This window comes from Gouania willdenowi, chromosome 6 (genome assembly GCF_900634775.1).
Source record: "Gouania willdenowi chromosome 6, fGouWil2.1, whole genome shotgun sequence".
Taxonomy (NCBI): domain Eukaryota; kingdom Metazoa; phylum Chordata; class Actinopteri; order Blenniiformes; family Gobiesocidae; genus Gouania; species Gouania willdenowi.
The window spans coordinates 36,252,012-36,264,271 of NC_041049.1; the positions used below are offsets into that span (position 1 = coordinate 36,252,012).

Here is a 12,260-nt window from a genome sequence, read left to right on the forward strand (position 1 = left end):
AACACAAGCATTTTAATCAGGTAGCATTCAAAGGCTTGAACTGTATGCAAATAATAAACGCTGATAAGATTTAGGAAAAAAGGGGTTGTGAAAGTGGACAGATGAATGTTGACTACTGCTACAATTTCAACTATATTTAAAAGGGATTTAGATTTCTTGAAAGTACAAAGAAAAACTGGTTTAATGCACACTTAGATACTGGAAACGATCAGAGCCGTATAGAGAGAGGCTGTGTCCTAATATTCCCTCCTATCTCCTTTCCTATCCAATTTTCCATAACCCTGTGGTTGATGTCACAGGGTTAAGGAAATGTGTTAGGTGTTATATTATTATATGTAAACATATTATCAGATTATAACTGACATAAAACAGACACTCTGTGGTTCTAGAAAAATGATTAGAGACATTTTTATCCACATGATGTTTTATTCAACATAATTCATATTAGTGAGTAGAAGGTGAGTGTGAGCAACTATTCTCAATCTGACGTTCTTTTAGTTTACCTTTCGTTCCTCATAGCCATGGTAACCTCTTTTCCTTTGATTTACATTCAAACCTGTGATTTATGACATTATATCAGTGGAAAGTGTTAGAAATGAGCTTTTAGTCCATTTTAGGAAATGTGTAGTTTTTTCACCACGACAGACGTCACTAACCTTCACCACCATCAGATTATTACATCACCTAGTGGAAGTGTGTCTGATTGTCAAAACAAACCTGATGGCCCTTTCCTAACACCTTTCCTTAACCCTGTGACCCATCCTATGTTGCTGTCTGTCTGTCTGTCTGTCTGTGTGTGGCTGTGTGTGTGTCCGTCTGTCTGTCTGTCTGTCCGTCTGTCTGTGTGTGTGTCTGTCTGTCTGTCTATCTGGCACTCTGTCTGTCTGTCTGTCTGTCTGTCTGTTTGTGTTGCTGTGTGTCTGTCTATTTCACAGAGAACTCAGATACATGTCTGTCTGTCTGTCATCTGTCTGTCTATCTGGCACTCTGTCTGTGTGTGTGTCTATCTGGCACTCTGTCTGTCTGTCTGGCACTCTGTCTGTGTCTGTCTGTCTGTCTGTCTGTCTGTCTGTCTGTCTGTCTCACACAGGACTCAGAGACACTGAGGAACCAATGGACCAAAACCCAAACCCAAACCCAGGATACAGAGTGTCAGTGAAGGAGGTACAGACGGTGTGGATGAGTGTCAGAGAGTCAGAGGAGACTTTATAGAAGGACAGACGTCCATCAGGACAGTCCACATACACTCCTACTCTACCAGAGGAACCACTGGGACAGGAGGTACGTGTTTCTATGTTATTGTGTCTGAAGTAGTAAAAACCATCGTAGCATTCCAGTCTCCAGGACTGATTATTAAATCCAAACCAACAATCATTACTGTTTCCTTTCCTTCTGATTCCTCTGTAACTCACTGCTATATAAACATATCCATTCCACTCCACCTCCCAGTAACAGCGACCAGTCAGACCAGTACTACACAGAACCTGATAGAGATCAAATCTGCCCTGATGATCAGGATAAAGCTCCTCCTTCTTCACCCATGTCACCATCCTGTTGTTGTCAGACAGTCTGAGGTTTCTGTTGATGGAGTTTGTGTCGAGGTGAATGTGACAGAAATCTGATGAGACACAAAGAAACAACAGTTGATCATGTGATGCTTCATTGTCTCTGTATCACTGACATGTTCATTCACTCAGAGCTTCATGAGGACACTTTGAATGAACACACACACACACTTACACTTCCTCACACCAGCTTTGATCCTCTGCTCTCCTCCATGGTCCGCCCTGCAGGAGCAAACACAGGCAGTGATTTACACACCTAAAGAGTCCAAAGTGCTGCTCAGAAACCTGATGCCATCTCCATCAAGCTCTCCATGTTTCTACTGGTTTGTCTTCAACAGCTTCACCTTCTTCATCTCCTTCAAAGTGTTCCTCTCTTCATCCTCACTGATTGGTTCCACCTCCTCTGATCTTAACTATACACTATTATATATATGTATATTTACACTATTTGGTCCTTTGCAGTTTAAATAAGTTTGGTAGTCGTACATATTTTTATTCTTTTTAGTTTTTGAATGTGGATAATATCACACACTAAATCATAATTCTCCCTTTAGAAATACATTTGTCTTATGAATTCTAATACATTACAATGATAAATAAATGAATAAACAAACCTATTGATTGACTGTATATAGTGATTATTTCAAAAACATAATAAAAAGGAAAATTAAACATAAGACATCAATACATATTCACAGGAGTATAATTTACTAACCTCTCAACACTTCTCTTTAATAAATAATAACAATAATCTTGATAAAATATATTTATGACTTTGTATCTAAAACTTCAACATTCACAACATTCACATAAATGTACATATATATACACTAACACATATAATTACACACCCATATATAACTGATAAATAGAGATTGATAAAATACATATACACCCATACATATATATCTACACATAAACACACACATGAAAAAAATAAAATAAAAGGAAACATAGATTTGAACATTAGCTGAACAACTTTACACAAATAATTAACACTAGAAATAATAATTATAAAATACTTTAGTTTAAATATATTTTACTACTTTAACTTTTACAACTAGAATAGACTAAAAATGAATTAAATGAATAAATGAAGACTGACACACAAATAAATATAAAAATGAATGAATTAAATAAAGAAATAAGTAAACAAATACTTAAATAAGTCAATAAATAAATAAGTTGATCTCCAAAGGCACCAAATATGACAACACAAAATACTTTTGTTATAATGATAATTTACCAAAAACCTCTTGGTAATAATAAAATAAAATAAAAAATCAGGACAACTTTGTTTTTTGAAAATAGCCAAACACACATTATAAAAACTTATAGACTCAAAATGGCTCCATCCAGATAGTTTTGATTATGTTAAACTCAGAAGAAAGAACAAAGTGTTTCCTACAAAAACATGACATCGAAATAATAATAATAATAATAATAATAATAATAATAATAATAATAATAATAATAATAATAATAATAATAACATGAAATAAGAATAATGATAAATAATCTGATCTGACTGATCTGGACATGTCATCTACCAGTGGCTGTTAGTGATTGGTAGATGACCGTTGCTATGGATACTATGGACAAATACAGAATCAACTCTCCCTCAAAAGGAAACACTCTGAAAAAACTCTGCTGCTGGGAAAAGACTAAACTAAAGTGTTCTAATCATTCCCTCCTGATAAAACAAGTAAAGACTGAAGGACACGTCACAGAAAACAATAATGCTGATGCTGCTAAAATATGTTGGTGTATGTTAACATGAAACACATCAGTTTAAAATCATTAAATCAAAACTATATGTTCAATCCCATAAGGTTTTATAGATAACGCTAATAATTCTGTAATTTGTCTCATGTTTAATTAAAAAACGAAAACATTAATGAAATAAGATAAAATACTAATTATTGAACAAACTAAAAAACTTAAATTGTAATATCAAAATAGGAAAATAAACTAAAAGACATTTTGGTTGAGAAACTTTTTAATAAAAGTTAAACCTTTGTTTCAAAGTTACATTTGAAATGTTTCACATAAAAATATCTCCTCCATAGACCAATAATTATTTTATTTTTAAACCTAAAATATATAAAGACTAAGAAAAAAATAGGAACCACAACAATATTTATGTTTTAGTTTGATTTTGAATATTTCATTTAAAATCACTAATGTCCTAAAAAATCACAACTTTCACATTATTACATTATTTAATAATAATAAACATAGAAACAAAACACACATCAAACAAATGTTTTTCTGATCTTAAATCAGAAATGTCCAAATCAACATATATTAAATTAAAACAGCTTTAATAGATAAACCAGAAATGAATTTCTCCTCTTTTTGACATGAATGAAATGAATGATTATGAAACTATATCTTGTGTGAACTGCAGTGAACTGGTAGAAAGAACATTAGATAACACACAACACAACTTGTTCACAACTGATACAGAAAGAATATAAAAATAACATTGTTTGACCTAGAAAATAAACACTTACACAACAGAATAATTACAACATATAAACATTGATTAAATAAGATATTATGGAAACAACACACACACACACACACACACACACACACACACACACACACACACACACACACACACACACACACACACACACACACACACACACACTGTATGTATGTGTGGGTGAATGAATAAGGATGATGTCATGCTGTATGTATGGGAGAAACGTGTTGTGAGTGTGAGTGTGCTAGTGGGCGTGTCATAGAGTGATTGATTGATGGATGATGACACTTTATGTATAACTGAGAGAAACGTGTTGTGAGTGAAAAATGTACCAGGGCGTGTCTTTGAGTGAGTGATCATGTGATAGAAGGATAGCTGTTTGCACACATATATACATACACACATACAGTACATACACAATGTAACACTCCACAACACTTTACAGTTGTAGCTTGAATAAAAGTCATATTTTTTAGTTAAAAGGTAAATGAACTAATGATCTTAATAACAGACATGGATAACATTATTTCATATATTGAGGAATCATATTTACTGTATAGACCCTGGCCCAGAATGCAGAACAGTGGCTGATCACCTGAGGTTATAAAAACAACCTCACCACCTAAAACGTCTAATCAAAGATGGGGGGGCTGAACTGTACATGGTACGTGGTCTATAGATTTAACTAGGACTCTTTAGAGAGATAATAAAGACATAAATACAATCACAAATCTGTTCCCTTGTAATCTATATAAATATTAGTAGAGGCATAAATTAACATAACATCTGGTTACATTTCTGTTTTGTTCTAATTACTGTTTTATTCTAATGATTTGATTTACTTTACAGTTCTTTGGGTTATTTTCTTACTTTTTTATTCACTTCTTTAATAATCTCTGTTAGTTTGAATATTATGTTACAACTGTGTAAAATATTGTCATTTTCCTCTCTTTATGTTCTAAAAATCTCACAACTAAAACCCTTATGTGTATTTATATCCTCAGATAGATAAATACATATGTAGACATGGATAGAATTAGATAGAAATTATAACTTGAAATATTTAAAAAATCATAATCAACCTTTGAAATGTATATAAATGTAGTTTTTTGTTCACAGGATACAGACATCACCAGCTGAGAACAGAAACCATTGGATAGTATTTGATTTAGTCTATTTTTAATTATGATTTATTTATTTTTAATAAATATAATAAGTTACAAGAGAGGGCAATGATAAAATACTTTATATATAAATTAAAATAATCTTAAACAAATCACCTGCTCAGTTAGGAAATAGAACAGCTGATAGAATAACACTAATTAACTAATATGGATTCATATAATTGTAATTTAAAGGAGTAAGCGATATCACTGTGCTTCAATTGATTTTTATTTAACAAAAGTTTCTATATTATAATGATATATTATTTCTGCACAGTTTATATTAGAGGGTGATCACGTGTTTTTGTCGTTTGTGCTTCAAAAGCTTCCATATAAATTTGATAAAGATTGATAGTAATTTCTGAAAGTCATTTCCTGATTGGTCGCTGTGGGCAGGCAGGACCGTGAATGTATTTTTCCTCACTAAGAAATAAGAATCAATCAATCAATCAGTTAAGGTTCCTGCTGTGGGTTTTCACATTCACATGGAAAGAGAAGTGATATTAAAATAAAATACACAGACACTACATAGCAATCATAGACTCACCTCACTATGTGGTTGTATGTAATAAAGAAATTATAAAATATGTATTGAATAATTCTTACAACATCTTTTGTAATCATGTGATGTTTTATAAGATTGATTTTGATGAGCATGTATTCAGTTATTGTTTGTACAGATAAATATAAGTGGCTAATTTCAAGTTTACTGTGTATATTCAATTTAAACACAAATCATGTTTGTATTCTGTTCTGTTCTACTTAAAAAAAAAAAAATCTTATATTAAAACATAGTCTAACAGTAAATCCAAATAAATGTAATAAAGTTAAATAAAAGTTTTTGTCCCACTCTAACAATGGTAAACAAAATAAGAATATAACTTGAAATAAAATAATGTTAAAATAAATTAACAAGCTTACTTTAAGTAACCTGATATTATAATTTCCAAATAACGTTAATATAACATATTAAAATATAATCTGAATTAAATATTTTGTCTTATTCATAATTTTATATAGTCACACTGTTAAACAGTGTGAAGAGAGGAAATGTTAGAATGGATTATTATTCATGGTTTCTTCTTGTGTGTAATACTATAATTATATATCTTTATACTCAATAAATCTATTCATAAAATATATTCAGATCAACTTGTTAGCTGTCATTTTCAGAACAAGGACAAACAGTTTCAGAACATCTGATTTTAACTTAATCTAAAAATAAAAATAACACAACCATGTATGTAAACGAAGAGACAAATCAGATATAAACAAGACAATCAGATTAACACTAAAATGTCAGTTTGACCCAAAATGCACAAAGTCTAAATCATTAACAAATAAGAATAATTATATTTTAAAATTAAACTTAATACATGTTGAACAACTCATGTTCTATATACTTAAATAAATCACATAAACAGACACCATAGACCCCTAAATGATCAATAATAATGAATAAATCAATAAATCTTAAACATAATTTGTATTGCTTTAAATCACCAGTAAATGACATCTTTAACTAATTACAAGGAGCTGATCATTTGATTTCTAAATGTATAAAAACACTGATAAATCTATGTTTGGGGTCCAGGGAGTGAGCAGACCCTGAGGACCACAGCTGTGTTTTAGATGAGTGTCTGTTCTTCTATTGACTTGTTATGACTTGTTGATTCATTTTCTGTTCATCTCTAATAAACTGATTGATTGATTCAGCAAAACCTCTGACTATGTCTCTCTGTATGAAATCTCAGATACTGAACACCAGAGTTAGCTCGAAAACTCTAACAATTGTTGAACAATGATATTTGTAACATAAGTCTACAGTTTGAAATAAATTTAAAACATTTTAAAAACATACATATTTCTATTTTAATAATTGTATGAGTGGGTCAAGTTAAATAATTTATTATTTTATTTTATATTACGCATTGTTGGAATGTCAGTGCTAAATACATATTTTCATATTTTAAAAGCAGGGTAGGTGATTTTCTAAAGCTAGCATGATTTTGAATGTAGCTTACCCCCCTCTCCGTCTCACTCACAAGCATTAGCACAGCTGCTGCAGAAGTGGATCTTAGCTCATCACTTGTATTGTGTAGAAACTACGCCGTCTTATTCAGCAGTAAGTAAACACTAAACTTTATCATTATATACTGTATGTTAAACGTGACTAAAAACTGTTTTAAGTCTGTCACCAATGACGCACTATGAGTGTGGGCTCGTACACGCGAGGAGTGGAGAACGAGTAGGAAGACAGAGAGACGTGATCGGTGAATAAAAAAAAAAAAAACTTCCTTTTTCCATTGATCAAAGTTTTTACAGGTTTACAGCTGCTACACATGATGGATATTCTTTGTTCCTTTTTCAGAGCACATAAAATCTTAATTTCACCTAACCAACCTTTAATTGATTGATTATTTGAAACATTGGTAATAATTTATACAATTGCAATGTTTTAATTTTAGTGGTTAGTAACATTCAGAGCTGGAGATGTTTATTTTGGTTTTGGACCAGTCATTTACATTTCAGTTCATCTCTACTTTTTTGACTTGATAACTTGTGTCAGAGAAAATATTAAAATATAATTTCATAAGATATATTTATATTTTGTATGAACACAATCCTCACTGATTGGTTCCACCTCCTCTGATTTTCTCTCTCATTCCTTCATCAGCTCCTCATAGTTCTCCATCAGCCTCTCCTCACTCCTCACTACCTTCTTATCTCTGTCCTTCATCCCTCTAACCTGTCCCAGTCCTCCTCCTTTAGTGTCCCACCTCTCACACCTTCATCACATTCCTCTGATACAGCTCTCTGTCACACATGTGATGGGGATTGATGTGAACATGTGATGAGTTGCTGTGATGTGTCTCACCTCAGAGTGTTCAGTGTCTGAGAGAGCAGCTTCACTGCTGAGTCTCCTGGATGGTTGTAGCTCAGGTCCAGCTCTCTCACACTGGAGGAGTTGGAGCTCAAAGCTGCTGCCAGAGAAGCCCCGCCCACCTCTGTGATGACACAACCTGACAGACTGGATTCAGAAAAATATCCACAACTCAGGAAACAAGTGAGGAGACGAGGAACAGGACAATGTTGATGGAACATGTGATCCACTGACCTGAGATAGTCCAGTTTACAGTGAGGACTCTTCAGTCCTTCACACAGCAGCTTCACTCCTGAATCCTGCAGATCATTGTTACTCAGGTCCAGATGTTTCACACTGGAGGACTGAGAGCTGAGGACTGAGGACAGAGCTGCACAGCTTATCCTTGAGAGACCACAGGAACTCAACCTGATGAAGAATCAGTGAAACCTTACAGATGTTTGTCTGTGACATAATGAAAGACATGTTCTTCTAAAGTCACATACTTAACTTTCTTGGAGGCTTTGATCACTGGGAGCAGCTTCAGAAAAGCTTCCTCTGAAGGAGAGAAACTCTTCAGGTCAAAGACTTCCAGATGCTCTTGTGATGACAGTAAGATGAAGACCAGAGCTGACCACTGAGCAGGAGACAGTTTCTCTGTGGAGAGACGTCCTGATCTCATGGACTGTTGGATCTCCTCCAGCAGAGAGCGATCATTCACTTCATTCAGACAGTGGAACAGGTTGATGCTTCTCTCTGTGGACAAACTCTCACTCAGCTTCTTCTTGATGTATTTAACTGTTCTCTGATTGGTCTGTGAGTCATTTCCTGTCTGTGTCAGCAGGCCTTGTAGGAGCCTCTGATTGGTTGGCAGTGAAAGACCCAGCAGGAAGCGGAGGAACAAGTCCAAGTGTCCGTTTGGACTCCGTAAGGCCTCGTTGACAGCACTTTGATGGAGAAATTTTAAGTCAGGCTGACCTCCACTATGGAGAAGGTTAAAAGTTTGTTTGAATTTAAACATCAATGAGTTCTCCAGAAGATTGACTTTAGAGCTGATGAAGGTGTGATGGACATGAAGAGCAGCCAGAAACTCCTGAAGGCTCAGATGGATGAAGGTGAACACCTTGTCCTGGTACAGGCTGCTCTCCTCTATGAAGACCTGTGTGAACACTCCTGAACACACTGAGGCTGCTCTGAGGTCCATGCCACACTCTGTCAGGTCACTCTCATAGAAGATCAGCTTTCCTTTCTGCAGCTGCTCAAAAGCCAGTTTTCCCAGAGACTCCATCATCTTCCTGCTCTGTAGACTCAAGTGTTGATCTGTGGCAGCTCCTCCATCAAACTTCACTGTCTTGACTTTGTTCTGAAGGACCACATAGTGGCTGTAGATCTGAGTCAGAGTCCTGGGCAGCTCTCCCTCCTCTCTGCTCTTCAACATGTCCTCCAGAACTGTAGCAGTGATCCAGCAGAAGAGCGGGATGTGGCACATGATGTGGAGGCAACGACACGTCCTGATGTGGGACATGATCCTGCTGACCTGCTCCTCATCTGTGAACCTCCTCCTGAAGTACTCGTCCTTCTGATGGTCCGTAAACCCTCTGACTTCTGTCACCATGTCCACACACTCAGGAGGGATCTGATTGGCTGCTGCAGGCCGTGTGGTTATCCAGAGTCGGGCTGATGGAAGCAGTTCTCCTCTGATGAGGTTTATCAGCAGAACCTCCACTGAGGTGGACTCTGAGACATCAGTCAGGGTCTGAGTGCTGAGGAAGTCCAGAGGGAGCCGACACTCATCCAGACCATCCAAGATGAACAAAACCAGGAAGTCCTGGAAGCTGCAGATTCCTGCTTCTTTGCTTCCAGAGAAGAAGTGATTAACAAGTCCCACCAAGCTGAAGCTCCTCCCCCTCAGCACGTTCAGCTCTCTGAAGGTCAGTGGGAATGTGTAGTGGACCTCCTGCTGGGCTTTGTCTTCAGCCCAGTCCACAGTGAACTTGTGTGTTAAGAGTGTTTTCCCAATGCCAGCCACGCCTTTTGTCATCACTGTCCTGATTGGTCGAGGTCTTCCAGGAGGAGCTTTAAAGAGCTCTTCTAGTGTGATGGCTCTTTCTGCTGTGTTTGATCTCCTGGATGATGTTTCTATCTGCATGACCTCATGTTCCTGGTTGACCTCTCCACCCCCTCCCTCTGTGATGCAGAGCTCTGTGAAGATCTCCTTCAGGAGGGTTGGACTTCCTGCTTCAGCCACACCTTCATGCACACACTGGAACTTCTTCTTCAGCTTGGACTTCAGCTCAGGTTGGTATCGATGAGCCTTTGTTCCTGAATGAAGACAAACTTAAGGTTAGAGTGGAGAAGTCAGAGCAGGTTTGAACATTGGAGATCAAAGTGTGTGATGTTCTCAGTCTGGATGGTTCCTCAGATTAAATGTGACTGATTGAATCATGCTTTGAAAAAGAAAAGCCAGCTTTGTGTCCTTCATGTGATGTTCCTCACAGTGAAGATGTTCACATGCTCTTACTGCTCTGCAGACGCTCAGCCAGCTCCTCCTGCTTCATCCTCTTCAGGAAATACAGTGTGATGTTCAGAAAGGCCTCCCTGCTCCTCCTCTGCTCCTCATCTTCACCCTCCATCTGACTCTCTGAGCACTCTGGATCATCTCCATCCACAATCTTCTGCATGTGTTTGAGTTCAGCCTTAACAAAGCTGATGATGTTGTCCTCCAGCAGCTGGAACACAAGTACATTAAAGGTGATGAGTGAAGGTCTGCTGCAATCATCTGTGTGTGTGTGTGTGTGTGTGTGTGTGTGTGTGTGTGTGTGTGTGTGTGTGTGTGTGTGTGTGTGTGTGTGTGTGTGTGTGTGTGTGTGTGTGTGTGTGTGTGTGTGTACAGTGATCACAGGCTGACACAGGTTTAGTGTCTTTGTAGACGTACACACCGTAAAGATGGAGTCAGGCTCAGCTCCAGAGAAACCATCCACACCCTCCAAGCTGCTGTGGAGAAGACACAAACACTCAGACATGCTGAGGAGCAGCTGGAGGAAAGCACAGGAAGCTCTGCTAACATCATGTGAACATCAGTAACAGTGGGTGATGTCCTGCAGAGCCACAGTGCAGTGAGTGTGGAGCAGCCTTTGGAGCTCAGCTCACGTGTGGAACATCTCAGCATGTTTCCACTGAACAGGAGAACAAGTCTGTTGGACTGAGGCTTTATTTGGACTAACTAAGGCTCCTGCGGTGAGGGCGGTCCAGGTGAACCAATTTCTTCTAAAGCTGGTGGTCCCGTACCAGCAGATCTGCATCCTCCACAACAAGTCTGTGTTGTCTGAGATCACCTACTATGATGTTGACCCATTGTGGGCGGGTCTTGCCTCCTGGCCATCTCCAACCTTCTGCCCTTGGGTCAAACTGGAGAATGGCTTTCGTCAGATGGTCAGGAGGTAGGTGAAGGACATGGCCAAACCAGCATGTGTGTCTCTGCTCAGCGAAGCAAGATGTTCTAGGCTGACATGTGTGGACTCTTAGCATTTCATTAGAATAAAAATAAACAAAAAAATACTTGAAATCGTTTAAACTGTGAACCCTGAAAACTATAATCTATGAAAGTTTAACTTTTTGAATGAAATTATGAAAATTAAAAAACTTTTCCATGATATTCAATTTTTTATAAAAGGTCTGTATAAGAGGGTGTGCACAGCAACCTCATTCTCTCAGTTTTTTTTATTTTTACTTCATCTCCCTACAATTGCATTGTACAGGTTATAGGTCACATTAAAGGTGGAAAATACTGTGAAATTATTTATTAATATTGTCCCTCCTCCACTTACTCTCCATAATAGTTTTAAAGCCCTCTCATACAAAAATAGAGACAAACTCAGTCCAATTTAGCGACTGAAACAACCACCAGGAAAACGTCTGTTCAAGCCTCACCTGGGCCATCACTGTGGGATGTTAACCCCGAACTGCTCCCTAGGCGCCGCAAAAAATGGCTGACCACTGCTCCTCAGGGATGGGTTAAATGCAGAGGACAAATTCCATGTATGTAACAACATTACATGGCCAATTAAAGGCGAAAGCCCCGATTTAATCTTTAATCTTTAATCTTAATTCCTAGTCACTCATTATTGGTGATTCAATAACTAGGAACATCAGATTATTTAATGTCATCACACACT

General features: G+C 37.0%; 1 protein-coding gene across 1 annotated transcript; it reads right to left on the bottom strand.

Annotated features, from left to right (window-relative positions):
- Positions 1-803: 803 nt before the first annotated feature.
- On the bottom strand, positions 804-12,024 carry LOC114464221 (NLR family CARD domain-containing protein 3-like). Its single transcript, XM_028448280.1, has 7 exons — positions 12,016-12,024; positions 10,607-10,814; positions 8,592-10,407; positions 8,341-8,514; positions 8,101-8,253; positions 1,741-1,787; positions 804-1,618 (listed from the first exon to the last, which is right to left on the bottom strand). The coding sequence occupies exons 1-7, from the start codon at positions 12,022-12,024 to the stop codon at positions 1,083-1,085; spliced, it is 2,943 nt and encodes a 980-aa protein (XP_028304081.1). The 3' UTR covers positions 804-1,082.
- Positions 12,025-12,260: the final 236 nt, after the last annotated feature.

What these genes read in the sequence shown, in the direction of transcription:
- LOC114464221 (XM_028448280.1), bottom strand. An exon ending in AAAGCCTCCAAGAAAGTTAA is followed by an intron (nt 8,515 to 8,591) that starts GTATGTGACTTT and finishes ATTCTTCATCAG; the next exon opens with GTTGAGTTCCTGTGGTCTCT. An exon ending in TGTAAACTGGACTATCTCAG is followed by an intron (nt 8,254 to 8,340) that starts GTCAGTGGATCA and finishes TTCTGAATCCAG; the next exon opens with TCTGTCAGGTTGTGTCATCA.